This window comes from Chamaea fasciata, unplaced genomic scaffold (genome assembly GCF_029207755.1).
Source record: "Chamaea fasciata isolate MVZ Bird 193981 ecotype frontalis unplaced genomic scaffold, bChaFas1.0.hap1 SCAF_22, whole genome shotgun sequence".
NCBI lineage: Eukaryota > Metazoa > Chordata > Aves > Passeriformes > Sylviidae > Chamaea > Chamaea fasciata.
Window position 1 is genome coordinate 3,346,088 of NW_027094107.1, and position 25,174 is coordinate 3,371,261.

At 59.0% G+C, this 25,174-nt stretch overlaps 5 protein-coding genes across 5 annotated transcripts; all 5 read right to left on the reverse strand.

Moving 5' to 3' along the window:
* Positions 1-3,254: 3,254 nt before the first annotated feature.
* GPR119 (G protein-coupled receptor 119) lies at positions 3,255-4,235 on the reverse strand. Its single transcript, XM_066202696.1, has one exon. The coding sequence runs from the start codon at positions 4,233-4,235 to the stop codon at positions 3,255-3,257; it is 981 nt and encodes a 326-aa protein (XP_066058793.1).
* Positions 4,236-6,775: 2,540 nt separating this feature from the next.
* Positions 6,776-13,881, reverse strand: SLC25A14 (solute carrier family 25 member 14). The gene is made up of 9 exons (XM_066202603.1): positions 13,743-13,881; positions 13,512-13,659; positions 12,693-12,787; positions 10,926-11,011; positions 9,999-10,094; positions 9,479-9,603; positions 8,240-8,375; positions 7,804-7,884; positions 6,776-7,202 (listed from the first exon to the last, which is right to left on the reverse strand). Exons 1-9 carry the CDS (start codon positions 13,804-13,806, stop codon positions 7,161-7,163), a joined length of 873 nt encoding a protein of 290 aa, XP_066058700.1. The 5' UTR covers positions 13,807-13,881; the 3' UTR covers positions 6,776-7,160.
* Positions 13,882-13,956: 75 nt separating this feature from the next.
* RBMX2 (RNA binding motif protein X-linked 2) lies at positions 13,957-16,440 on the reverse strand. Its single transcript, XM_066202602.1, has 6 exons — positions 16,399-16,440; positions 16,196-16,311; positions 16,071-16,122; positions 15,858-15,987; positions 15,606-15,786; positions 13,957-15,085 (listed from the first exon to the last, which is right to left on the reverse strand). The coding sequence occupies exons 1-6, from the start codon at positions 16,401-16,403 to the stop codon at positions 14,679-14,681; spliced, it is 891 nt and encodes a 296-aa protein (XP_066058699.1). The 5' UTR covers positions 16,404-16,440; the 3' UTR covers positions 13,957-14,678.
* A 242-nt stretch (positions 16,441-16,682) lies between these two features.
* RAB33A (RAB33A, member RAS oncogene family) lies at positions 16,683-20,109 on the reverse strand. Its single transcript, XM_066202604.1, has 2 exons — positions 19,728-20,109; positions 16,683-17,184 (listed from the first exon to the last, which is right to left on the reverse strand). Exons 1-2 carry the CDS (start codon positions 19,950-19,952, stop codon positions 16,726-16,728), a joined length of 684 nt encoding a protein of 227 aa, XP_066058701.1. The 5' UTR covers positions 19,953-20,109; the 3' UTR covers positions 16,683-16,725.
* Positions 20,110-21,526: 1,417 nt separating this feature from the next.
* Positions 21,527-25,152, reverse strand: MARS2 (methionyl-tRNA synthetase 2, mitochondrial). Its single transcript, XM_066202601.1, has 3 exons — positions 24,916-25,152; positions 24,428-24,762; positions 21,527-22,777 (listed from the first exon to the last, which is right to left on the reverse strand). Exons 1-3 carry the CDS (start codon positions 25,115-25,117, stop codon positions 21,575-21,577), a joined length of 1,740 nt encoding a protein of 579 aa, XP_066058698.1. The 5' UTR covers positions 25,118-25,152; the 3' UTR covers positions 21,527-21,574.
* Between the last annotated feature and the right edge of the window lie 22 nt (positions 25,153-25,174).

Below are 25,174 nucleotides of genomic sequence, written 5' to 3' on the forward strand. Positions count from 1 at the left end.
GCCACACGCCATCGGGACCGGGACCGTCCCACCGGGACTGGCCACATCCCATCGGGACCGGGACCGTCCCACCGGGACCGGGAACATCCCGTCGGGACCGGCCGCAACCCCCGGCACCGGGACCGTGACCGTCCCACCGGGACTGGGAACGTCCCATCGGGACTGGCCGAACCCCACCGGGACCGTCCCACCGGGATCAGAAACATCTCAGCAGGAAGGTCCCACCGAGAACACCTCACCGGGACAGGGCCGGCCCCGCAGCCGCGGCTCTGCTGCTGTCGCCCTCCTTTCCGCCGCCCCGTTCTTTGCTCGCCCCCCGTGGCCGCTGCTGCTCCCCGGCCTCCAGCAGAGCCGCCCCCGGCCGCCCCCGGCGCCGCCCCGAGCCCCCGGCAGCGGAGCAGAGCGCAGCCGGGCACGAAGTGTTTATTCAGCAGAGAGCAGCGGTGGGCCAGGCGCCCTCCATCCTTCCCTGTCGCGGTGTGGGGCAGGATGGCTCCATCCCCTCCCTCCACGGCCGCCCTGCGCAGGGCCGGTCCCGCCAGCCGTGCTCGGTGCCGCGGGCGCCGCAGGCTGGAGCGGGACAGCGGCAGGGGCTCTCTGCGGTGAGGGGTTGCCGGCCGATTGAAGAGACAGGGTCTCCATGGTTTGCATCATGAAGCCAATTTTATTAACACACTGCAGGTTTATATACCTTTCAAGCACGAGCTAAAAATAACTACCTGCCTAAACAATAACAACCATAACAATATCTATGTCTCTTAGTGACATTGCTTAACTATGCTTAACTGTGAGCTAGTGCAGGCTTGTACAGGCCTGTACTGTCTTGCATACACACATTCATCCTTATCTCTTCCTCCTTCAGGGTCCTGCCTTGACTTGCCAGGGCTTGTAGCCCTCTAGCACATCTACTTCTGTCATGAGTCCAACAGTACTTTGAGTCCTGCTTCTTAGCTGTTTTCCCACAAGAGATGGGAGCAGGCCTGGCCCCACAAGGAACAGCTGCCACTCCAGGTTACCCCAGCAGGATCTGGTGATGTATCTAGGGATGGAGCCCCAGCTGTGCCAGCCTGTGAGCCCCCCTCCAGCCCGTGGCTTGCAGAGGGAGGAGAGAGGTAAGTGCCAGAGTGAGATGCCCAGAAAGGGACGCTCCACTGCAGGAAGAGTTCTGCCTACAGCTGCACCTTGTCCCCCACCTGCACAGTGTCACAGAATCTCAGAATGGTTTGGATGGGGAGACCTTAAAGCCCATCCCAGTCCAACCCTCTGTCATGGTCACCTTCTACTATCCCAGGGTGCTCCAAGCCCCATCCAGCCTGGCCATGGACACTTCCAGGGATCCAGGGGCAGCCACAGCTTCTCTGAGCACCCTGTGCCAGGCTCTCCCCAGCCTCACAGGGAACAATTCCTTCCCAATATTCCATCCAACCCTGCTGTCTGGCAGCAGGAAGCCATTCCCCCTTGTCCCATCACTCCAGACTCCTGTTCAAAGTCCACATTCTCCATCTCTCTTGTAGGCTCCCTTGTAGTGCTGGAGATGTCCTCACTCCCATCCAAGCCACTGCAGTGTGTTCGTGGCGCCGAGGAGGCTGCCTGAGCCCTGATCCAGCTTGGACAGGGCTCCTGCACAACCAGGGCTCCTGCACAGCCAGGGCTCCTGCTCCTCACGCTGATCCAGATCTGCAGCCTGGCCAGTTCAGTGATGGACTCACGCAGCAGAGCTGGCAGTCAGAAAGCTCACGAAGCAGCGCAAGGCCCATGTTCAAAGTGCCCCTGTTCCCACTGGGACCTGCTGCAGGAAGGTGTTGGAGGGAGGCAGAGGCTTGGTGAGGATGAGGAGGACCAAAGCCACAGCCAGCAGAGCTCAGGCATCACCAAGAACAGGCAGCATATCCCGGGTGCAGGGAGATGATGGGCTGAACCCAGAGTTGAGTGAGGCTGCTTCCACCCACCAGATCCCCCTACAGCAGCCTCCAGAGCCAGCCTGCTCTGGGCAGCCTTCCCCCAGGTTCAGTCCATCCGGCACATCCAGGAACAGTGTCTGCTGTGTGGGACCTGGTCCCAGGCCTTTCCCAGGCTGAGGGGGATGCCACAGAGGACCTCTTGCTTAGGGTCTTTAAAGGACACTTTCATTTTTGCCTCTTTCTCTAGGATGGGGAAGGCCTTAGCTCCATGGCAAGTTCTGGTTGCAAGTGGATACAGCCCTGAACTTTTGTGTCCGCTAGTGGGGCAAGGACAGAGGTGGGAAAAGCTGCTCTTTCATGCAGAACACTTTCATTTTCAGAGTAGTGTAGTTTTTTAGCAAATAAACCTCTTCTAAGGGAGGTTTTCTTGCTGTGTGGATGAAACAAAATGATTTTATGAGAAGCAATTAAGTATCACTATAGCCTCTGGTAGGGGCAGCCATCTGGCACTAGGGCAGAAGAGGGGCTCCCAAGGGCAGGGTGGCTGTGGGCCCCTTCCATCCCAAATCCTGGGTGGGACACAGCAGCTCTTCTTCGTGGGGATCTTCGAGGCAGCCAATCCTCCCTCTCCCTGTTCAGCCAGTTACTCATTGACTCACTCTACAGCTTGGGTAAACAGTGACAGCGGTGCCCAGGCTGCTCCCCTGCCCTGGGGTTGCCCCCCCTGCCCTGAGTCCCACCAGCCCCCACACAGGCATGGCCACTGCCAAGCCCTCTGTCCCCCATGCCCAAACCCACCCCCCTCATTTCTGCTCCTTGTGGGCACAGCCCAAAGCAGGGATGGCCCTGTGTAGGATTGAGAGGTGGGTTTGGGAAGGGAGTGGGAGCACCTGTGGGTGCTTGGAGATGTTCACAGCCTGCCCAGCCTCTGCTGCCGGGGCCAAGGCGACGAAGCCCTCCCTGCGCTCACACCCGGCCTAGGAACAGGGGGTTTGTTGCCCATGGAGCCAGTGCTGTGGACAGAGGGGAGGGCAGGGGGTGCACACCTGGCAGGGGAAGCTGGGCAGCAATGGGAGAAGGGGTTTTGCCTGTGGAGCAAGTGGGAGAGCATGATCCAGGAGACCCAGGGCTGCTCCAGCAGAGGCTCTCCAGGGAACACCTGCAACCTGGGGTGAAGCCAGCTATGCTGGGGGCTGTGGGGCAGTGGGCAGGCTGGAATTCGGCTGTGATGATGTCTGGGAATTGCCATCCAGACTGGTCCCACCCATCTGTGATCTCCTTCACAGCTGGCAGGCCCTGAGTTCATGGTCACAATGGAGGAGGGGAGCTGGAAAGCTGGAGACAGCCACCAAGTCAGTCCTGGAGCTCCAGGCAGGACACAGCAGGAAGAGCCTTGTTTTTTCTGCCAGGGAAACAGCGGCTGCTGCCCAGGTGGAGCAGGACCCTCCTCTTCACACCTGCAGCCAGCTGGGAGAGTTGGAACTGCACATCCCTCTGCCAGTAGGAATAGAGCAGTGGGTCCAGGAGGGAGTTGCCAATACCCAACAGCCAGAGAAAGTTCTCGATGACTTTGTAGGGAAAGCACTCGGGGCAGACCATCTGCACAATGCTGGTGATGAAGAAGGGCAGCCAGGAGAGGGTGAAGCACCCGATGAGCATGGCCACTGTGCGCATGGCCTTCATGTCACTGGTGGCACGGGGCGGGGGACAGCTCCCCCCCAGCCCCGCCAGCTGCACTTTCTGGATGTGCTGCACGTGCACTGAGGCAATTTTCAGCATGTCACAGTAGAGGTAAAGGAAGAGGAAGAGTGCAGGGAAGAAGCCGAAGCAGAACATGGTGAGCATGTAGGAAGGCTGGAAGACATTGAAGAAGGAGCATTTCCAGTGGTTGGAGACCCTCTGAAAGCGTGGGATGAAGACCGGGAGGAAGCCGATGATGGCAGCAACCAGCCAGAGCCCCACCAAGCACACCCCAACCCGCAGGCCTGTCACAAGCTGGAAATAGTGGAAAGGCTTCCGGATCGCCAGGTGCCTGTCACATGCAACCAGGATCAGGGACAGGATGGAGGCAGCACAGGAAGAGGTCACAAAAGCCATTCTCAGGATGCAAAACTTCTGAGAAGGATGAAAGGGCTGGGAAAGCTCATCCACGGCCAGGCCCATGACTGTGAAGCCAACCATGGCATCTGCCAAGGCAAGATTGAGGACAAAACAGAGCCCCTTGGAGCCACTCTTCTGGATGTGGCAGAGCAGGATGATGGCCACCGGCACATTGGTAGCGATGATGAGCGAAGCCAGCACAGCGAGGATGGCTCCCAGGGCCCAGCTGGCCATGGCTGCCTCCTGTGAGGCAACACAATTCTCAGCCATCACTCACCTGGGGCCTCTCAGCAGATGCAACTTGGCAGCAGGTGCAGCCCCTCACTCTCTGGGGCACAGCAGGAGTCCAGGGCACAGCAGGAGCCTGGGGAGCAGGGTTGTCTCTCCGGGAAGCAGAGCTCTGCCGGGAGCTGCCCATGGAAGGGACTGCTGGACTCGCTGCTGTGCCCACGGAGGTCCCTCCCCTCCAGCCACGTTTCCAGACAACCCTGGAGCAGGGGGTGAGCAGGGAGCACCTGGGCAGGAAGCTGCCACGGTGGCACATAGGGCGGTGGCTGTCCCCCCCCAGGCACCCGGGACTGGAGCAGAGCAGTGCCTGCTCAGACACAGGGGCTGGGAATGGGGATAAGCACAGAGAGTTCCCAATGTCCAGCACAGCTCATGGAGCTCCTGAGGGTCACTGCCAGACCCAGGACAGCTTCTTGCTGCTGGGACCAAGGGAACACCACTGACACCCTGCTGGAGCAGCAGCCCTGAAGGCCACCTGGTTACAATGGGGAAAAGCACTGACAAGTGGTATGTGCTCAAACACAAATAAACATCTGCCAGCCTGGGAAAGCAGCATTCACAGCAGGGAACCTGCAGGGCCCTTGGCAAGCACAACACAGAGCCCAGGGCATCCTTGGGGAGGCTGAAACCAAGGAATTGCTGGAACCTGCAGGGCAAAAAACCACCACAACCTGCAGAGGGGCCTCGGATCCAGGCAGAAGGCAGCCATGGCTCTCCGAGAGCCGGCGTCCTCTGCCTACTCATGGATTCATGCAGAAGTAACTGGCTACTGCCCCAAAGAGCCTCTCTCTGTCTTGGAGCTCCTCCTGCACAGCCCTTCGGATCCCCAGGAATACCAGGCTGGCTCCAGGCTCCATGACATGGGTCATATCCAAAGAGAGACCTTGTCCATTATCAACTGACCTCACTCCTTGGGGAGTTTGATGAACATTGCCGTGATACTTCCAGTGAAAACTACGGAAGTGCTACCAACAGTAAAAAAATAATGATTCTATGTACACACTCAGTTTTCTAGTCATGACTGTATTTATGTAATAGTAACTTGTAACAAAGAAATTTGTGAAAGCAAAGCCTCTGCATCCTTGTGCTATGGAATCCTACAACACCCCTTACACATCCCGGGCTGGGGGGGAGGGGTGTTGACCTTTACGGGGTCTGACAGTGACAGCTCCAGCCCCTACACAAAGCGACACAAGCCTCTTCAGCCTCGTGACCTGGAAAAAGCCAAGCTGCCAGGAAACGGGCAGGACTGAGCATATGGCTGTCAAACAGTAACCGGGGAGAGGCCGAGCGCGGGGTGCGGACAGGAGGGGCGCTGCCGGGAGGGAGGGAGGGAGGGAGGGAGGGAGCAGGACGGAGGGAATGGGGCGCTGGCTGCAGCTGCAGAGCTGGGAGGGCCCTCGGAACAGCCAGGCTCTGCACTGCGGGTGGCCACGGAGAGAGTTCTGGTGACCTTACACACCCTCTACTTCTGTTTGCCCAGGGAGACGTGGGGACCCTTTTCCCTGATGATGGAGAGAGTCCAAACCCTCGAAATGAGATCAAGGACAAGGGAGAAGTGGCAGGGCAGTGAGAAGCAAGTACAGGCTGGAGCCAGCACTTCCTTGTCCTGCTTTACTGCCATTTTTAGCTTTCATGTATCAGGAGCATACGTTTTTCTACCTTAAACACCTGGGGAGGGCTGACTGGTTCCCATGGAGCCTTCCATGTTGGAGTTCCACCCCCTGGACCTTCCTGCGTGTGCAGGGGAGCAGGTACAGACCACTCAGGTGTATCCCACACACTGCCTGGCACAGCCTGCTGAGCTGGGCCCCGCACCGGGAGCCCTGCTCAAGGCAGGATTTCAGCCCGAGCTCAGTGCAGTCACCTTCCCTACTCCTGCAGCTTCTACAGGCAGCTCTGACTTTGTAACACCAATTCCCTCCCACTTTTCCCAGCAGGATTTGGCTGAACATTCCTCGTGACTTCCATAGAATCTCAGCTCACAGCAGGCTCTGCCAGGACATGCTGCTGTGTCACAAGGGACTCTCATCCAAACCAAGGCCACCCCACAAAGCAGAAAGGAAGCAGGAACTTAAGAACCATTTGCTTCCATAGCCATAAACACTAAAAAATAACCAAAAACCAGAAGAGGATGACCAAAATACCTGCTCAGCACCAGAGCCACAATTTTCAAGTGCTGAGCTCACCTTTAAGGCACAGTACCTGGCTTTACAGATGATTTAAGCAAAAACAGTGTAAGTAATAATAAGCAGGAATTTAAGAGACTGAGATTTGGCAAAATTGAGCTGAGAGGGCAACAGGGTCATTTTCTGACACTAACAAACTTGGGTTTAGAAATGTCTTACTGTAACGAATCCTACAGATTGTTTTTATATAAATAGATGGAGAACAAAGGGGTCTACAGTGTGGTGAAATCCAGCTTCTGTCCTCTCCAAGGGCAGACACCCCTGCAGTGAATGAACACAGACCCAAACTCAAGCCACTCAATCAATAAATAATTTAATGAAGTTACAAGTTCTGCAAGAAACATGATAATGGCACCTTCCTGGGCCCCAGCCTCGCCCCACAAGGGCGCAGGAGGACACCCACACCTGCCAGCCACAAGACACAGTGCCCCAAAGGCCACTGGAATGCACAGATCTTCACAGAAGATATTCCTGCAGGCCCAGGCACACGGACACCTCCGGGTGGGAAACATGCAGCTCCCGGCTGTCCCAGGCAGCTCGCGCTCCAGGGACCATGCATGTGGGAAGAGCCCAGCCCACAGGGAGCAAACACCACGACATGGAGACAGTGGAATGAAGAGGGAGGAGGCAGCCAGCTCTGCTGCCAGCCCCAAGGATGATTCTGGTGAGATGAAGGCAGCTCTCAGAAGGGGAGACGCTTCAACTGCTCGTATGTGATAAAAAACTGAGGGAGCGTCAAGGAATTGGAACATTCCTTGGATGTGGGGCAGCCGTCTGGCAGGATGGGCAGAGCATTCAGCTGGGCTGGACACCCATCCAGGGCACGCTCCTTAAACCCACCCCCATGGAGCTCCCTGTCCAGGCAGCACAACCTGACCTGCCCAGGTAGAACAGAGCTGGGGCACAGGTGCTGCCAAGAGTGGGGTGATAGACCCAGAGCAAACTCAGCCTTGCCTAGACCACTGGGAGAAGGAAGTGGCTCCAAGCCCAAAATGGGAGCTCTCTACAGTGAATTCCTCATCCAGTTTCAGCAGGCAGAATGGTCTGGCTCAGCACACAGCAGCACTGGTCCTGCGCAGAGTCAGCACCTGCCTCAGCAGCAGAATGTTCCCCACAATTCCCTCCCAAAGAGGAGCTCATCCAGGAATCTCCTGCAGCCCAGGCCAGGCAAGGTCTCAGTCAAGCCCTCAGAGGTTCTACAGGAACCATTAGCAGTGCCCATTCGGGTCCCCAGTGCACCCCACTGGGATTTCAGCCCTGCCCTTCCCAGCTGGGTTCTCTCCTTGTCCCGCTCCACCACCTCCCAGCAGCACAGGGAAGGATACAATGATGTTCCAGGGACCCAGACGAAGCCAGTTAGGCCAGAAGCCTTTGTAGAGTGCAAAGAAACCCTCACTCTTCCATGTCTGGAAGGAGAGACAAATGAATGAGGAGACACACCAGGCCCATGCCCTGCCCGCCTCCCCGTGTGCCACACTGGCCTTGCCCAGCTGCTGCAGGGAGCAGAGAGGCCCGTGCAAGTGTGTGAAGCATCACTTACAGTCTCTGAACCCAGCTAACTGCATCATGGCCTAAATTCTGTCCCAGGAGGCTGGGAGGATGCTCAGGCTGACAGCAGCCTCAGGGAAGTGACTCTGGGCGCCCTCCTGTCTCACTGATGACACATTGTGTCACTGTTGTAGTATCTCACTGCTCCAAATCCCTGTGATGCTGAGAGCTGGCCACCTCCCAGGACAGGGATGTGCCCACCCGTCCCCTCACCTTGACGAGGCCATCCAGAGTGCCCTTGTAGAGCTCGGTGCTGCCCACGATGGCGCGCTGGTTCATCATCCGCGTCCGCACCACATCCACGGGGTTGGAGGCGATGGCCCCCGCCAGCCCGCACGTGAAGCTGGAACTGCACACACCAAATCAGGGCAGGGACAGCCCTGGACAGGCACAAAATACCTCCCACTGGACTTTATCAAAGGCATTTAGCAATGAACATGAGCTGCACTACCTGCTCCTACCTGGAAAAGAGGCAGCGGCAGGAGCTGGGCCGCCCCAGGACCCTGCAGAGCTCAGGGGAGGGAAATGCTCAGCTCAGCTAACCCAGACCCTACCTGAGCCCACAGCTGGTTCCACATGGCACTGGTAGCCCTGCAAGGGTCCCAGGTGCTGCCTAGGTGACACAGACCTGAAGGCATTCCCTGGGAGTGCACATCCTTCCCACCAGAGCAAACACTCCTTTGGGAAGGAGGGAGAAAGAGCAAAGAAAGGATCACAGAGCTGCCAGTCTCCCCCTCCATGGAGGCTCCAGTGCTCCTCACCCTCACCCCAGCTGGCAAAGCCAATGGAAGCACTGCATCATCTCCTGCTGAGGAATGGCAACACGGAGGTGAACAAGAATTCCAGTGTTCTCTGTCAGCCCTGCCCAGAGCAGCCTGACTGCAACACACCTTCTCTGGGTCCTGTCAGCTTTGTGTCTGCTCCTCTGTCAAGGCTCTTCGAGCAGGGGCTGCAAGGTGACAGGGTCTGGACAGGTGAGGACTAGGGACTGGAGCAGCTTTTGAGAGATTGTTACAAGTAGCCACGCACATGGATCTCCTGCCTGGCTCATACCAGGGCACAGATGTGGGGCTACTGCATTTCTGTCATCAGCCAGCTGAAACCAAGCTGGCATTTCATGTCACCAAAGGATTTCTGCCAGGTCCTTCCCCAAGGAGGTCTCTGGGATGTGGGGATGCATTACTGGTGGTCTTGGCAGTGCTGGGGGAATGGTTGGACTCAATGGCCTTGGAGGTCTTATCCAACCTTAATGATTCCACGCCTGCTGCTGACTCTGAGCTGTTGCAGCTGATAGAGCAGATCCTTTGGAAGCACTAACCCTGCTCCAGATTCTCTAGAAGCACTAGCCCTGTTCCCTGCACCTCCAGGGCACTCGCTCCATTAATGGTCTCTTCCCAGTCTGAGCTGGCTCCTCTGCCCCACACACCCTCCAAGCCTGTAGCAGGTACTCACACAAAATGGGCAAAGATGGTGTCCCCCATGAGGCCTGACAGGATCAGATGCTTCTTGGTGATGTCGTAGACTGGCAGCTCCACTCCCACCACAATGGCCGCTCGCTGGGCCGTGGGGACAACACCCTGTGGAGCACAGACACTGTCACCAGCTGCAGTCACATCCCCCAGCTCCTCACAGGGCTTTCTCCGGACAACCCTCCCTGTACCCTCCCTGCAGACACAGCAACTGCTTCCCAGCTTTGCTTCAAAGCCAAGGAGGATGCCTCCACCCTGGCAGCTGGATTAACTCCACATTGCTTCCCTGCTGCCTGCACAAGCATGCAGGAACTAGGCTGTCAGCCCTTCACCTTCTGCACCAATTTCAACACCAGGAAAGGTTCTGCCCCACAAGAGCAGCAGTTTAAGGAGCCAGGAGGGGTTCCAGGTGATCCTTGCTACGGAACAGCAGCAGAGCACCTGCCTCCCTAAGATTTTTGTTAGTTCTGCTCTGGTGGGGGATTCTAGGAGTTGGTGCTCACCCTCCAGAGGCCTCGGGTACCTTCCTGCTGGTAGATGTCAATGAAGCTGCCAATCATCCCACCCTGGAACAAGCTGCCCTGAGCCTGCATTCGGATCTGAAAGAAAGGGAAGAGTCAGCAGGAGGACATCAACACCTGTCCTGAGACCAGCACCTGCCCACAGGGCAGGGACACCAGGGACAGCAGCTCCATGGAACTCCTGGGAGAAGGAACAGAGCAGCTCAGAGCACACACTGTTCTCCCTGTCCCTCTCCCAGCAAACCACATGGACAAGGATGGCAGCAGGCAGGGGGCAGGGACAGCAGCAGGGTGGGGGCACAGGGACATGAGGGACAAGGCCTTCCCCCTGAAAGCAGCCCCAGAAGAGGGATCTACACAGGGAGAGGGGTGGGGTAGTTCTCCAGGCTCTTTCTGCCCAGAGCAGGGCTACCCTGAGCCCAGGGCACCAGGCTGTCCCCAATGGGCTCTGCTCACTCCACATAACAGGCAGGCCCTTAGGGCAGTGCCAGCACCGTGACTAAAGGGACAGGAGCAGCTGCCTGTCACCTGCTCACCTGGCCTAGGTGGATAACACAGCTCCCACTCCTCACCAGGACAAATGTGATGACCCTTGTTGCCCAGAGAAGCCATGGCTGCTTCATCCCAGGAAGTGCTCCAGGCCACGTTGGACAGGGTTTGGAGCAACCTGGTCTAGTGGGCAGGGGCTCAGGGCAGGAGGTTGAAGGAGATGGTTTTTCATGTCCACCCCAACCCAAACTGTTCCAGGATTCCGTGATCTTTAAGAGCTGTGTTTTTAAGCATCTGTTAATTACCCTGGGCTTTGGTCCCCATTCATTAAAAAAACACAAAACAAGTAGAACTGGTGGCTCAAGGAGCACTGAGCTGCTCCTCCCACAGGTCCCACAGCCAGCCACGAGCAGCCCTTACCTTCAGCACATCTGTGGGATTGGCCAGCGCAGAGGAGATGACCCCTGAGACCACCCCACAGATCACATTGATGAGCAACGTTTCATCTGCAACCAAGGAAAGAAGGTCAGACTGACGGGAGGGGCACAGTAGGAGGGAACAAGGGCTGGGAAGAGCAGAGCAGCTCAGTTCTCAAATCACACAGTGAAGCTGCAAGAGCAGCTGGGCAGGTGCCACAGCCCGTGACAGGTCTGTCCCCACACCTGCCAGGGACAGAAGGTAGCAGCTGAAACACTCAGCAATGCACTGTCAAAGGGTCTGACTGATGAGAAGGAAAATCCTGGGACACATGAAAATTGTAGCCAAGTATCTGAGATTTCTCATTGTAGGGATGAGCCAGGACAGAGGCAGAGAGAGAGGAACAACCCAGTGTTTCCCCAGACCCCCTGGATTTGCCTACACGCAGCCACCTGGAGCCAGCTGAAGATAGAGAACAGGCAGGGAGTTAGATGTGATTAGTGCCAGGGAATAACCCGGGATTCCAGGCCCAGTATTAGGATGATGGTTACATTGGGAAAAGGCACAGGCCTTTGCTGGTACTGACCACGACACTTCCCAGAGGACACCAGGCCACTGGCTGCCCCAGGCCTGTAGGAAGACAAACATTCAGGCATGGAGCTCACAGCTGAAAAGGCTGCAACAGCAAGGCGGGGTGTGGGGCCTGCATACACAGACAGAAGCAGGCAGGGACAGGCATTCCGGAGCAGGACGGCAGCCCTGAAAGGACCTCTAGAGTCAAAGAATCTCCTGAGATGGAAGGGTTCCACAAGGATCATCCAGGCCAACTCCTGGCCCTGCACACACACCCCAACAATCCCACCCTGTGCCTGAGGGCATTGTCCAAACACTCCTGGAGCTCTGGCAGCCTTGGGGCAGTGCCCATTCCCTGGGCACAATGTTCAGTGCCCCAGCACCCTCTGGGGAAAAAAAAAAACCTTCTCCTGATATCAACCTAAACCTCCCCTGGCCCAGCTTCATACCATAATTTTACCTGCCCATCCCGCTTTCCCAGGCTGGAATGGTGTTACAACATTCCCTCATAGCACAGCAGGGATGAAAATCTCACGGGCAGATCTCGGTGCTCCCTCAGGGAACACCCACCAGCCTCCTGCTGCTCCACCCCCCAGGCAGGAGCTGCAGAGGGCACAGATCAAAGGCACTGGTGGAACCTCACCTTTACAATCAGGGCCGAAGCTACAGATCTGGACTGCACAATTCCTATCCAGAATGTGCCTGGCAGTGCCAGGGGAGGCTCAGGTTGGACATCAGGAGGAATTTCTTCATGGAAAGGGTGGTCAGGCCTAGGAAGGGGCTGCCCAGGGAGGTCTAGAGTCCCCATCCCTGGAGGTGTCCAAGGACTGCACGTGGCCCTCAGTGCTCTGGGCTGGGGACAAGGTGAGGATCAGACACAGGCTGGACTTGGTCATCTTTTCTGACCTAAATGTTTCTGTGATTCTCCTATGATTCTGTGAAAGGAAGGAACCTGGCTGGAAGGAGGTGTTTGAATAGGGACCACAGGCAGTGCAGAGCACAGTGAGGCTCCCATCAGGATTGACTCCAATCCTTGCTCTCACTGAAAAACAAAACTGCAGTACCCAGTAACGGAGCTCCATTCCTGTGGGAATCTTGGGGCGGGAAGGACAGAGGAAGGAACGAGCAAAACACACAGCCCAGAGTGCGAGGTGGGGGAGCTGGGAGGTGCCCGCGCTGCCCCGCCCCAGCACCGACCTTCCATGCGATCGACAAAGAGCCGCTTCAGGCTCTGGTAGATCCCGATCTTGATGGTGCCATAGGACGCCTGTCTCAGCAGTGCCGGGGCGATCCTGAGGGGGAACGGACCCTGAGCATCCCCGCGGGCCGCCCACCACCCGCCTCAAACTGCCGGGGCGAGGCACGACCCCGCTGCGGCTCCGAGAAATGCAGCTCTGCCCGGGATAACCCGGGATTGCCCCACGCACCCCCAGGGCCAGAGGATGGCACCCACGCAGCCCTGGCCTTGCTCCCGGCCTCGGGAAGACCGGGACGCTCCGCTCAAGGCACGGAGGGATCCCAGGGGGTGCCAGCAGCGTGGGGAGGGCCGGGAGGGGATGCCGTGACAGAAGGCGGAAGAAGGGACCCGGGCTAGGGAGAGGGTGCCGGGACAGAAGCCGGGCCGGGATGGGCGGAGAGGAAGAACGCGGGATGGGTGGGGGAGACCCGGGGAAGGCAGGGGAGATGCCGGGGTGTGGGAGAGGTCCCGGGGTGGGCAGTGGGAGGGCCCGGGGTGAGCGGAGGAGGATGCCGGGTTGGAGGGGGCGAACGTGACAGACGGGGCGATGCTGCGGCCGAAGAGGGAGCCCAGCACAGGCGATGGGAACTGCTGAGCCAGAGGGGAAGGAGCCGGGGCAGGCAGCGGGGGAGGCCCGGGTGGGGCGGAGGAGGTGCCGGGCCGGGTGGAGGACCCGTGGCGGATGGGTGGGTGTCCCGGTAAGGATGGATGGGTCGCGGGGGAACTGGGACCCGCTGCCGAGAGGCCGCGGCCGCGACGGGCCCGGTGCCGGTGCTCACCCCGAGTACAGGGCCCGTCCGCCTTCCTCGCGGCAGATGCGGAAGAGCGCGTGGAACATGCCCCGGTACCGCACCTCGCGGAACCGCGCGTCGGTGCTCTGCCCCTGCACCTGCAGCCGCGTCTTGGTGAGGTCCACGGGGAACGTGCCTGCGGGGACACCGGCCTCAGCGCCCGCCGGTAAATGTACCGGTCCCGCCCGGCCCCGGTCCCGCCCGGCCCCTGCGCCTCACCGAACTCGGCCACGATGGAGGCGAGCCCGCCATACACGAAGGGTTTCCAGTTGAGCGCGGACATGGCATGGCGGGCGGACACCACCTCGCGCGCCGCCGCCACCGGGCCGGGACCGGAACCGGAACCGAAACAGGGCTCTGCCCCACCGCGCCCCCTGCCGGCACCGGCGGCACCGCCCGCGCCGGGCCCCTGGGAGCCGCGGGGGCCGCCCCCACCGCAACCCCCCGCACACCCTCGGGTGTCTCTAGCAGCAGTCCCGGCGGCTGCTCCGAGGGAAAAACTTCCCCTTGCGCCTGGCAGCGGCACGGACGCGGACTGGAGCCATTATTCGTTGTAGGAACAAAATCCAGCTAAAGCTCCTCCCTTCTCCACGCTCTGAATCCCCCACTCCAGCGCCCCCACTCTTCCAGCCAAATAAGCCCAAACTCAGCGTAAGAAAAACAGATGACACCTCCTCCCTGGCCCACGGACAGGAACACTGCTCCCGTGACCAGCTTCTCCCTAAAAGGAACTTTTATTAAGAAACCTTTAAACAAATCCATGATAAATCACCCCAACACAGCAGTGCAGCCCCGTGGATACACTGTGGAATCCAGAAGATGCTGGGTGGGCACAGGGCCCAAACCTGGCACATGAGGCCAGACAAGACACCCAGCAGCCTCTGCCCCCAGTGCAAGAGGGGGACACTGCCCCAGGGATTTAGGGAAGGGGAGCATCCTGCTGCTCCCAGCCTTCACCGCTTGACAACCTCCCCAGCTGAAGGACAAACCCCTGTCCCAGCCAGCAGCACAAGCAGTGTGGAGAGCCCCGGGCCAGGGTGGGATGAGAGGAAAGGGGAAGCTCCCAGGTGAAAGGTCCAGCCGTGGCATCCCAGGAGCTCAGAGAAGGTTTGGGCAGGCTCAGGGCCTCCCTCACCCCAAACGCTCACCCAGGGCTCAGCTGCGGCCGGAGTCTCTGCCAGAGCCCCGCTCCCTGTGCCTGGAACGGGGCTCCCGGGATCTGCCTCCCCTAGGGGACACGTCTTGCCGACTGCTGTGCCCATTGCCCCTCCTGCCAGCCTCCTCCCTTTTCTCCCGCTCCTCCCAGGAGCTGCTCTGGCCCCTCTGCTCATGGCAGTTCTTGTCCCCCCTCCTGTCTGAGTGCCGCTGGTGCTGCCGCTGCTCCTCATCCCGCTGCATCCTGCTGCTGGTGTTCCTGTCGGAGCTGCCGCCAGCATAGCGCTCATACCCAGGGTCCTCCTTCTCCTTCTTGATCCTGGGATGGGGCTCCTCTGTGCTCACCCGCTTCCCAGCTTGTGGGCTTGACTTTGAGCGTTCTGCTCTGCCCCGCTGCTTCTCTGGAACTAGAGTTCACATTTTGGGATGGACCAAAACTCCAGGAGGACTCTGCTCCCCATGAGTCCCCTGGCACCATTCCAACTCCTCTTCCACTACAAATTCTCCCTCTCCACCCAATTTCCCAGCCTGATTCCCCCTAAGGGAGATCCCAGCCACTTCCAACCATGACTTTTTCTCCTCCAGCTGCAGCCATCCCACTTCTCTTTTTAACACTCACATCGTGTTTTTCCCAGCAAGGCTGGGCATTTCCACACCACCTGGAATGCTGAGAACCTCCCTCTCATTCCCATTCCTCAGTAATACTGTGATCCACTCTGGAAATTACTTATCCAGACCTGAGGACTCTTCCCTCTTGGCTTTCCTTCTTATCCCTCATTTTTGAGCATCTCCTCAGCACTCTGTAGCAAGACCTTGTTCCCATCCTCATTTTGTAGGCATTTTCCTTCCTCCACGCAGACTCCAGCCCCCCAAACCCTACCATGGCCACTCCCACCAGAGATCCAGCCTGCCAGGAACAGTCCTCACCTTTCTGCTTTTTCACGGGCACATCCTCATCCTCCGAAGGGGAGTCGGACGAGGTGTGAGGTGGCGTTTTGACGCCGCAGCCCTTGGCATGGAGGGCTCTGGTCACGTCATCCCAGTCCTCGGACTCCTTGGGTGGCCGGTAGTTGGCCACGTGGTCCACGCGGATGGTCCGTCCCTTGATCTGCGGGGCCGGGCTGTCAGGGGTGGCTCGCAGCTCTGAGAGAGCCACGGCAGCACCCGAGCTCCACTGACCTTGATCCCATTGAAGTTATCCACAGCCAGGATGGTGCTCCTCTGGTCCTCATAGCAGAGGAAGCAGAAGCCCTTGGACTTCCCTGTCTTCTTGTCTCGCACGAGGTTGATGTTGACGACCTCGCCGTACCTGTGACACACACACACACACACACACATTGGCAGCGCCCGCGGCAGCGCCCGCGGTGGCGGGGCCGGGGCTGTGGTACTTACTGCGAGAACACGCAGATGACATCGCCCTCGGTCAGCTCGTAGTGCAGCCCGCCTGCGGGGAGAGGGGAGGGAAGGAACGGGTCAACAGCACCGGCACCGGCCACCGCCCCCAGCCCGGCCCGTACCCACAAAGATCCAAGCGCTGTCCTTGTACTCCGCGTGCCACGACACCGCCTCCTGCACGCCCAGCTCCGCCTCCCGCGCGTTCAGCTCATTGATCAGCTTCACCTTCGTCAGGGGACTGCGGGCGAGGCACCGTTAGCACCGGCACCGGCGGGACAGAGCCGGGCCCGGCCTTCCCCCCCCCCCCCCGCACCCCCACACCTACTTCATGGCGGCGGCGGCGCGCACTGCGCCTGCGCACGGCACCGCTCCGCCCCGAGCCGAGGCGGACGTACCGAGAGCAACCGAGTCGACCGATTATGGCCGAGTGGGGCCGATTGTGACGTCTCGGACCGATTGTAGCCGAGCGCTACACACCGAGCCGGGCCGATTACAGCCGAACGGGGCGATTGTAACCGAGCGCTGCACACCGAACCGACTGTGGTCAAGCCGAACCGATCACAGCCGCTTACAGCCGACTGGGCTGAGGCGCAAAGCAAGAGTCGGAGCGCAGGGGGCTCAGAGCCTTTATTGGGGTCCGGGCGGGTCCCGCTCAGCACGGGCAGGAGCTTTTCCCGCTGGCCTCGTCCAGCCGCCGGGCGTGCGGCTGGGGCTGCACCGGCCAGCCCTCCGTGTCCCGGCAGGGCAGCGAGCGCTGTGCCTTCAGCCGGCACACCAGGCACATGAAAATCGCGTCCACGTTCTGGCTCTCCTGTGGGTCCTTGGCCGAGGTCTCAAACAAAAGCATGTTGTGAGCGTCAGCGAACTTGAGGGCCAGGCTGGATGGCACCTGGATCAGGTCTTTCAAGTCACACTTGTTCCCCACGAGCACCCTGGGGACAAGCGGGGGCACTGCGTGCCCGTTGCACTCCTCGATCCACGTCTTGAGGTTGGTGAAGGAGCTCATCTTGGTCACATCATACACGAAGACCACGGCGTGCACGTTGCGGTAGTAGTGCTCCACCATGCTCTTCCGAAACCTCTCCTGGCCAGCGGTGTCCCACACTTGCACCTGAGAAGTGAAGCAGACAAGAAAACAGGCTACAGGAGTGTGGAGGGTGGCCCTGGCAGGGCCATGGGGAGGGGGCTGCAGGAGGACTTCCTGCTATCTGGCTTTCAGAGAGTCCCAGCCTGGTTTGGACTGGAAGGGAACTTAAAGATCACCCAGTCCAACCCCCCCGCCTCCCTTCCACTATCCCAGATTGCTCCAAACCCTCTCCAACCTCGCCTTAGACACTTCCATGGATCCAGGGGCAGCCACAGCTTCTCTGGGCAACCTGTGCCAGGGCCTCCCCATCCTCACAGCCAAGAATTTCTTCCCAATATCCAATCTAAACCTGCCCTCCTCCAGTTTAAAGCCATTGTCCTGTCCCTCCATCCCTTGTCCCAAGTCCCTCTCCAGCTCTCTTGGAGCCCTTTTGGGCACTGGAGGGGGTCTAAGGTCTCACCCGAGCCTTCTCTTCTACAGGCTGAACAACCGCTGCTCTCCCAGCCTGACTTCAGAGCAGAGGGGCTGCAGCCCTCAGAGCATCTTTGCACCTCCTCGGGACTCATTCCAACAGATCCATGTCTATTTGTGCGCTGAATCCTACGCCATGAACAAGAACGCTGATGATTTCACAGATGAAAGGAGAAAATGTGAAGCGGGAGCCACCCTTTGTGTAGGAGCACAAGTGGGAGGGCCAGAAGCTGTGGGGATGGGTGAGGAGCCAACAGAGCTCATGGTGGAGGATTAAAGAGCAGAACATCACAGGTTACGCTGTAGGAGGTCTCTGCTATAGATCACCTGGCCAGGAAGAGCAAGCAGATGAGGGGCTCTGTGGACAGTGAGCAGCAGTCTCGTGTTTGCAGCCCCTGGTTCTCACAGATAACTTCAGCCACCCCAACACCTCCTGGAAGGACAGCACAGCAGGGAACAGGAAACCCAAAACATTCCAGGACACCATCAATGACAACTTCCTGACCCAAGTGACAGAGATGCCAGAGGGGTTGAATGAGCAGACAGTGAGGTGGACTGGGAACTGGCTGAGTGGCTAGACAGTGCTGGTCAGTGACACGAAGTCTGGTTGAACACTGGTAACCAGCAGAGTGCCCCAGGGGTCAGTCTTGGTTCTCCTGGTACTGTTTTGTAGCTGGGGAAGTGGCAGTTTCCAAATTAATCCACATTGCCCTGTACCCATGGAGACAATACCTGCCTCAGAGTCTTTCCAATTGAAAAACACTGGCAAAGCAGAGCTGCTGCTCAGCCCTTTCAGGGTCAATGTCTCCCAGGCAGAGCAATAGAGGGATGATCCCTCTCCCACCTGTCACCTCCTTTCTTGGATACATATTCCAGGAAAAGGCCAGTGTGCTGCACTGCCTCCCACTCCTGCCCACTGAGGCTCAAATAATATCCAAAGGTAGAAAACCTGGCAACATTTTCCGGATAGTGGCAGCAAACAGGCTCCATGCCAGTCTGCACCACAGCTCACACCGGCACGGCTCCATGGGGCTGAACAGAGCTGGGGAGAGCAGGGAGAATGAGCATCTCTAAAGAAGAGAGGGAAAAACATTCATGGACAGCCTAGAAGCACAACTAAAGCTCTCACCCACCAACACAAACTCTGGTTTCATTGTGCGTTCAACTTTTGATTAGCCATCTGTCAGTCCGGCAGCAATGTTTGTTCTTCCAGCACCAGCCTCAGGGGTTGTGGGTGCTGATCCCCACAGCTGGGCAGGCCAAGCTCCACCACAAACTCTGCTCCTGGGTGGTTTCCTACCAATGGCAGATTTCTTCTGACAAACCAGCCAGAGCCCTCCAGATCTGGGCTGATCGTTCTTTAGAGGTGCCACAGCAGCCTTCATAAGCAAATTCATCCTGCTGCAATCACAGCTCCAGGTGCAGCCGGGAGCAGGTTCCAGCACCGCTGCCACAGCCACTGCTGCTGGCCCGCGTGAGCTCTCAGCCTTCCAGTGTGGCTGCTGCCAGCCCACCACCCACCACCTCCCCGGAGCCCCTGGCTGTGGCAGAGAGTTCTGTCCCCCATCCCTCCACAGCTCTACCCCGCTCCAGTGGTCCAGTGTCCAGAGCTGGAGCCACCCCAATGCTGCGAGGATCCAGCTTTGCCCATCGCAAGGGTGGCAGTGACTCACCCCGAGCCGTCACTTCTGATCTCTGCAGGCTCAAGTCAACCCCAGAAATAGTGACAAGGCAGGAGGGACGGGTCCAGGGGCACCTCTGCCTCTGCAACACAGGGACCAGAATTCTTCCCTGGCCCTGTTCCCTCCCTCTAAATGGGATGAAAGGAAAAGCCCCCAGGAGGGCTTTGGCGAGAGGCGGGGATGGGGACCGGCTGCCATCGCTGCTGGGGCTGCTGCCGGCTGGGTCGGGGGCTGTGCAGGGCCCACTGGGGACAGAGCAGGGCTCACGGAGGGTAGAGCGGAGCCCACTGGAACCGGTGTGGAACCCACAGAGGGCGGAGCGAGGCCCACCAGGGCCCATGTGGGACCCACTGGGGGGTGAGAGGAGCCCTCCGGGGCCGGTGTCAGCCAGCCCAGAGCCGGTGCGGAGCCCACCTTGATGCGCTCCCCCTCGATCTCCACCGTCTTCTCGCGGAAGTCCACGCCGATGGTGGCCTCGGTCTTGCCAGGGAAGGTGCCCCCGCAGAAGCGGAAGGTCAGGCACGTCTTGCCCACGTTGGAGTCTCCGATCACGATGATTTTGAAGATGCGGGTCTGCACGTAGGGCTCCAGCGCGGGGTCGGGGCCCGGCGGTCGCTCCCCGCCACCGCCCGCCGCCATCCCTCGCGCACCGCTGCCGCCTCACCGGCTCATAGGGGCGCGTCGCCCCGCGGACCGGCACCGGCACCGGCACAGCTCCGGATAGCGGCACCGGCACCGCTCGTCTCCGCCCCACGCCCCAGCTACCGCACAGCTCGTCCCCGCCCCGCGGACCGGCACCGGCACAACACGGCTCCACCCCACGCACCGGCACCGGCGCAGCCCCGCGTAGCGGCACCGGCACAGCCCCGCCCCACACACCGGCTACGGCACGGCCCGTCCCCGCCCCGCGTAGCGGCATCGGCACCCGCGCGGCTCCGCCCTACGCTCCCCGCTCCGGCACCGGCACTGACCCGGCTCAGAGCTCCGGCCCCGGGCCAGCCCTGCGCCAAGCCACACACCGGCGCGGGCATGCCCCAGCCCGCGGGCCGGCGCGGGCATCCCCAGCGGAGCGGCAGGGACCGCCAGGGCTGCGGGCAGTGGGCCTGGCCCCCTCCCGGGAGGGAGCAGCAGACCGAGGGGCACAGCGAGGCAGGACCAGACACAGCGGGGGACACCAACACCCGCACGTTACCAGTGCCAAGAGGTGCCAGTGGGATCACAACCGCCAGTGCCAGAATGACCCTCTCCACGTCCAGCTGGGCAGCCACAGCCCCCGTGTGCAGCATCAGAGACTGGGAAGGGCATGTGTCCCTCCTGTCCCCAAGAAACAGGGCAGTGGGGAGCCAGCACCCACGGCACGAGGGCACGGGGGCTGCAGCAGGAAAGACGCACAGAAGGACTGCAGAATTGGGGGAGCAGGTGACAATCTGAGGAGGAGAGGAGAGCCACGGCAGGCGGGTATGAGGGGACTCAGGTCAGCTGGACTGGGACAGCATCAGGCTGTGACACAGCAACGGTGGCATGGGGACCGATGGGAACATGGGGCAGAGTCCCAGGGGCTGCACTGCTCCTGAAAGAACTCACAGCCCTCAAAATGGGCCTCTGAAATATGACTCCTCCAGTGCCAGCACCGATGGGACCTGCAGGAGCCGGAGGCTGGGAAGGATTTACCAGAGACCCCAGTGGTCACCACCACCCCAGAAGTGTCAGTGCTCATCTGCTTCCAGCAGCATGGACATGAAACAGTGTATAAACCTTGCAGCAGGTGGAAAAGCCTCAGAAAGCTGAGTCTGATGAAACACATCCCCCCATTTCCCATTCTGGTCATGTCTGCAGGTCTGCACTGCTGAATGAGACCCACTGTCTGACCATGGCACGGTCCTGCCCTCGGAATAAAGAGCAGACACACAGGATTGGCCCCATTGAGGCTCACTCAGACTTGTTTTGGCCCACAAAGGTTGCTTGGCTGAGAGCCCCAGTGGGCACTATGGCCCCACAGAACCACTTCTGTGGGGTTCCCAGCTAGATCTGACATGGCCAAAAACCTGTGGATCAAAAGTGGGATGAACGACTGCTCATCCATCTCCCTGTGCAAGAAGACACCACCAAGGAGGCCCAGGACCAAGCCTTTCTCTCCTCAGGGCTTGCTTGATCCTCCCTGCTCAGGCTAGCTTCCCACTCCTTCACATCACCACCACGAATGGGGGGAAAAGTGCTTTAAACAGAGACAGTGTTTTCCAGGAATTCCTGGAAGTTTTAATTCACAGAAGCTGTTTGTCAGGGACTTGAGCTTCCTGCTTTCTCCTCTTCATAGTTTCTGACTTGCCCAGCCTGGGGAACAAGATGCCAGTGTCAGGTCCAAGCTGCCTCCCCTCAAAGGGACATGGCTTTCCATCATAGCGTGCAAGGAATATCAGGCCAGAGAGACCTCTCTCTCCTGGCCCGACAGCCAGCCGGGACAGCAGCTTGTCTGCCATGTGTGGGACCACAGGCTGCAGAAGCGTCCCGTACATGCGCAGGCACTCCAGCGTGACGTGGAGGATGGTGTCCAGCCACAGCTGCTCTGCAGCATCCCTTCGGTCAAGTTTCCAAGGCCTGTGCCTCTGGAAGAAGCCGTTGGTCTGCCTCACACACTGGGCAATGCATTCCAAAGCCTTGTAGATCTGAAAGCTTTTGAAATAACTGTCCACCTGTGCAGGCAGCGAGGCCACTGCTGCCACAAGCTCATAGTCCTCAGCACATGCCCTGCCTGTGCCTTTTGCCTCCCTAGAATCCAGGACCTTTGGGAAACAGGACTCTGAGAAGCGTGGGTAGGTGTTGCTGGGGTTAATGCTGGGGGCTGTTGAGCGATTCAGCAGCCCCCCAAGTGCATCTGCCAGCTCTGAATTCACCAACTTCACCACCTTCTCATCATAGTAGTCACAATCCCTCTCTGGGACGCCCTGCCGCAGAAGGAAGTACCGGAACCCGTCCACACCATACTGCCCCACACACACACTGGGGTCCACCACGTTGCCCAAGCTCTTGGACATCTTCTGGCCCCGCACAGTCCAGTGGGAGTGCACCAGGATGCGCTCGGGGGGCTCCAGCCCTGCTGCCAGCAGCAGTGCCGGCCAGTACAGCGCATGGAACTTGAGGATGTCCTTGCCCACGACGTGGTGCACGGCTGGCCACCACGTGCCGTGGCTCTCAGGGTACCCCACCACGCTCAGGTAGTTCACTAGGGCATCCACCCAGACATAGATGGTCTGTGTGGGGTCACTGGGCACAGGAATGCCCCACTGCAGCCGGCTTCGCTCACGGGACACTGACAAGTCTGGCAAGTCTTCGTCCAGCCAGCGGAGCACGCACTGGTAGAAAGGGTCAGGAAAAATGGCACGTGGGTTGTCCCGGAGCCAGTTCTGCAAGGGATCTCGGAATGCTGAGAGCCTGAACATGTAATTCTCCTCCTTGGTCCAAAGCACCTGGGACAGCAGGAGAGGGAAGGATTATTGGCCCCAAGAACAGGCTGACAATTTGCACACACCATTCTCAGCATGGAGGTTGTCGCACACTCCCCGTGTCTGGGTGTCCTCCCAGGCCACGGGAAGCTCTCAGCACCTTTCCATGACTAGTAGGAACCATCTTATCCAAGACACTGCCTCCTTGGGATCCCCAGGAACACACCTGAGGACTCAGACACCTGGGATGGTTCAGCATCCTGCTTCTAAAAACACTTGGAACCCTGGGAAGGGACCCCTTTCCACCTGCCAGGTTGATGTGACATCAAAAAGGAGTTAGGGAGATTAGAATACACTTTCTTAACAACATAGTTTTGCAATAATAGTGGAAATCATGAAAAGACAAAATGACATTGTAATTCCTGCCCTACTGCCACTCCTGGTACCTGCCTTTGTTCTCCTAGGGCCGTACTCCTCTTTTTCCTCAGTTTATGCATTAATGCATCTAAGTCACTGACTTTGTTTGCTTACAGCACTGACAGCACTTCTCCCCCACAGTTAAATCCATTAAATGACACATTTAGCTAAACCAGTGAAAACTTGGTGGGTGGATGTGGTACGAATGAGCTGTGTAAGGCACTCGGGGATCCATGGCTGGGTCAGCAATCTTGCAGTGTACAAGGAAGACCTGAAGAGCATCATTCAAAGACAAGCTGCACACCCTCATTCCCAGGCTCCACCAGATGCCAGAACGCACTCAAGTCTGGGGTTTATAGCATGGACAAACTCCCCCTTTTCCTTCACAAAATTCTGAAGGAACAGACTGCCCAACTGTCTCTTTCAGGTTGGAGATAATCCCTTCACTTCCCATCACACTGCAAGAGCTTCTCTGCTCCATGCACACTCCTGTTTCCTTGGACAGTTCAACATACAGGCAAGGCGAAGAACTGTTCTCAGGGTATGTGTGATTTTGAAGTCTGCTGACTGTTTTAGGTCTAAAGAATGATGACTTTGCCTGGAAACTTACCTTTTCCCCAATTATCTTAGGTGCTTTCTCAAAAGTTACTATTTGTCAATACAGGCCTTTCTGTGTGGACCAACACTCCCACATCCCAACCTTGTACAACTAATACAGGAGCATAACCTGTGCTGAGCTCTGAGCAAGATTATCTGTAGCTGCTGGATTAAATCATGTAACTCCACACCTTGTAGAAAGCAGTGGCAGAGAGATGCTTGGGAAGATACCACACTCCTGGGCATGCCCATTCTGGCTGACCACAGGCAGGTGATATTACAGTGCTTTAGGCAGGGTCAAAACCCATTTAAGAGATGAGTAAGTGCCAGAGGCCAAACTGAACTGTCTCACAAAACAGGTCAAACTCCGAACCCCCAAGGAACCCCTCAGTTAAATACACCTTTATCCTCCAGATAACTTCTCTCATCACCATTCCCAGGCCAACAGCCTGTGGATGCAGGAGGCTGAATCATTCCCCTTGCACGTAGCTGCAATGCTCACCTGCCAGGGGGGGACGGGCAGCTCTCTGACACTCTATTGAAATACAGGTGAATCTTAGCCAACACAAATTAATAAAAGGCTACGGGAAGCATTAAACACCCCAAATCTGGCCAGAGCAGAGCGGCAGGTGAGCGTACAGCGCTCCTGCAGCCCCTTACCTCGTGGCCAGTCTCCAAGGACACCTTGCAGGCGCGGCCCTGGGCGTCCGTGCGCTCGGCCAGCTGGCTCTCGGGCAGGAAACTCTCCTCGGCTGTGCAGTACCAGCCCTCGTAGGCGCCCTTGTAGAGCATCCCTCCATCCCAGAGGGCCCCCCAGAAGTGCCTCACGGCTCGCTGGTGCCGGGGCTCGCTGGTGCGCGTGAAGTCGGTGTAGGCGACACCGGCCTGGGTCAGGGCCTGGCGAAAGAGCCCCGAGATCCGGTGGCAGAGCTCCGCGGGCGACGTCCCCGCGGCGGCCGCGGCCTGCTGGATCTTCAGCCCGTGCTCGTCGGTCCCTGAAACGGAGAGAAGCCGCGGGGCCGTGGGGAGAGGCCGGAGCCCGCAGCCCCGCGGGGACACAGGGGCCTGGGGACACAGGGAGGGAGGTCAGCCCCGGCAGAAGGGGTCATCCCCGGGACCGGGGGCTGGGACCGGGGGGTCTCGCTGACCCGTGCAGAGCCGGGCCGGGCCGGCGGCGCGCAGGCGGCGGTGGCGGAGCAGCGCATCGGCCAGCAGCGCCGAGTACAGATGCCCGATGTGCGGCGGCCCGTTCGCGTAGAAGATAGGGGTGGAGAGCAGCAGGCGGCGGCCGGGCCCGGTGGCGGCGGAGCGGCGGAGCGGACGCGGGAGGCGGCGGGGCGGCCGCCACATGGCGGCGGCGGCACCATCGATGCGGCGGCGCGGAGCGGCCGCCCGGAAGCGGCGGGA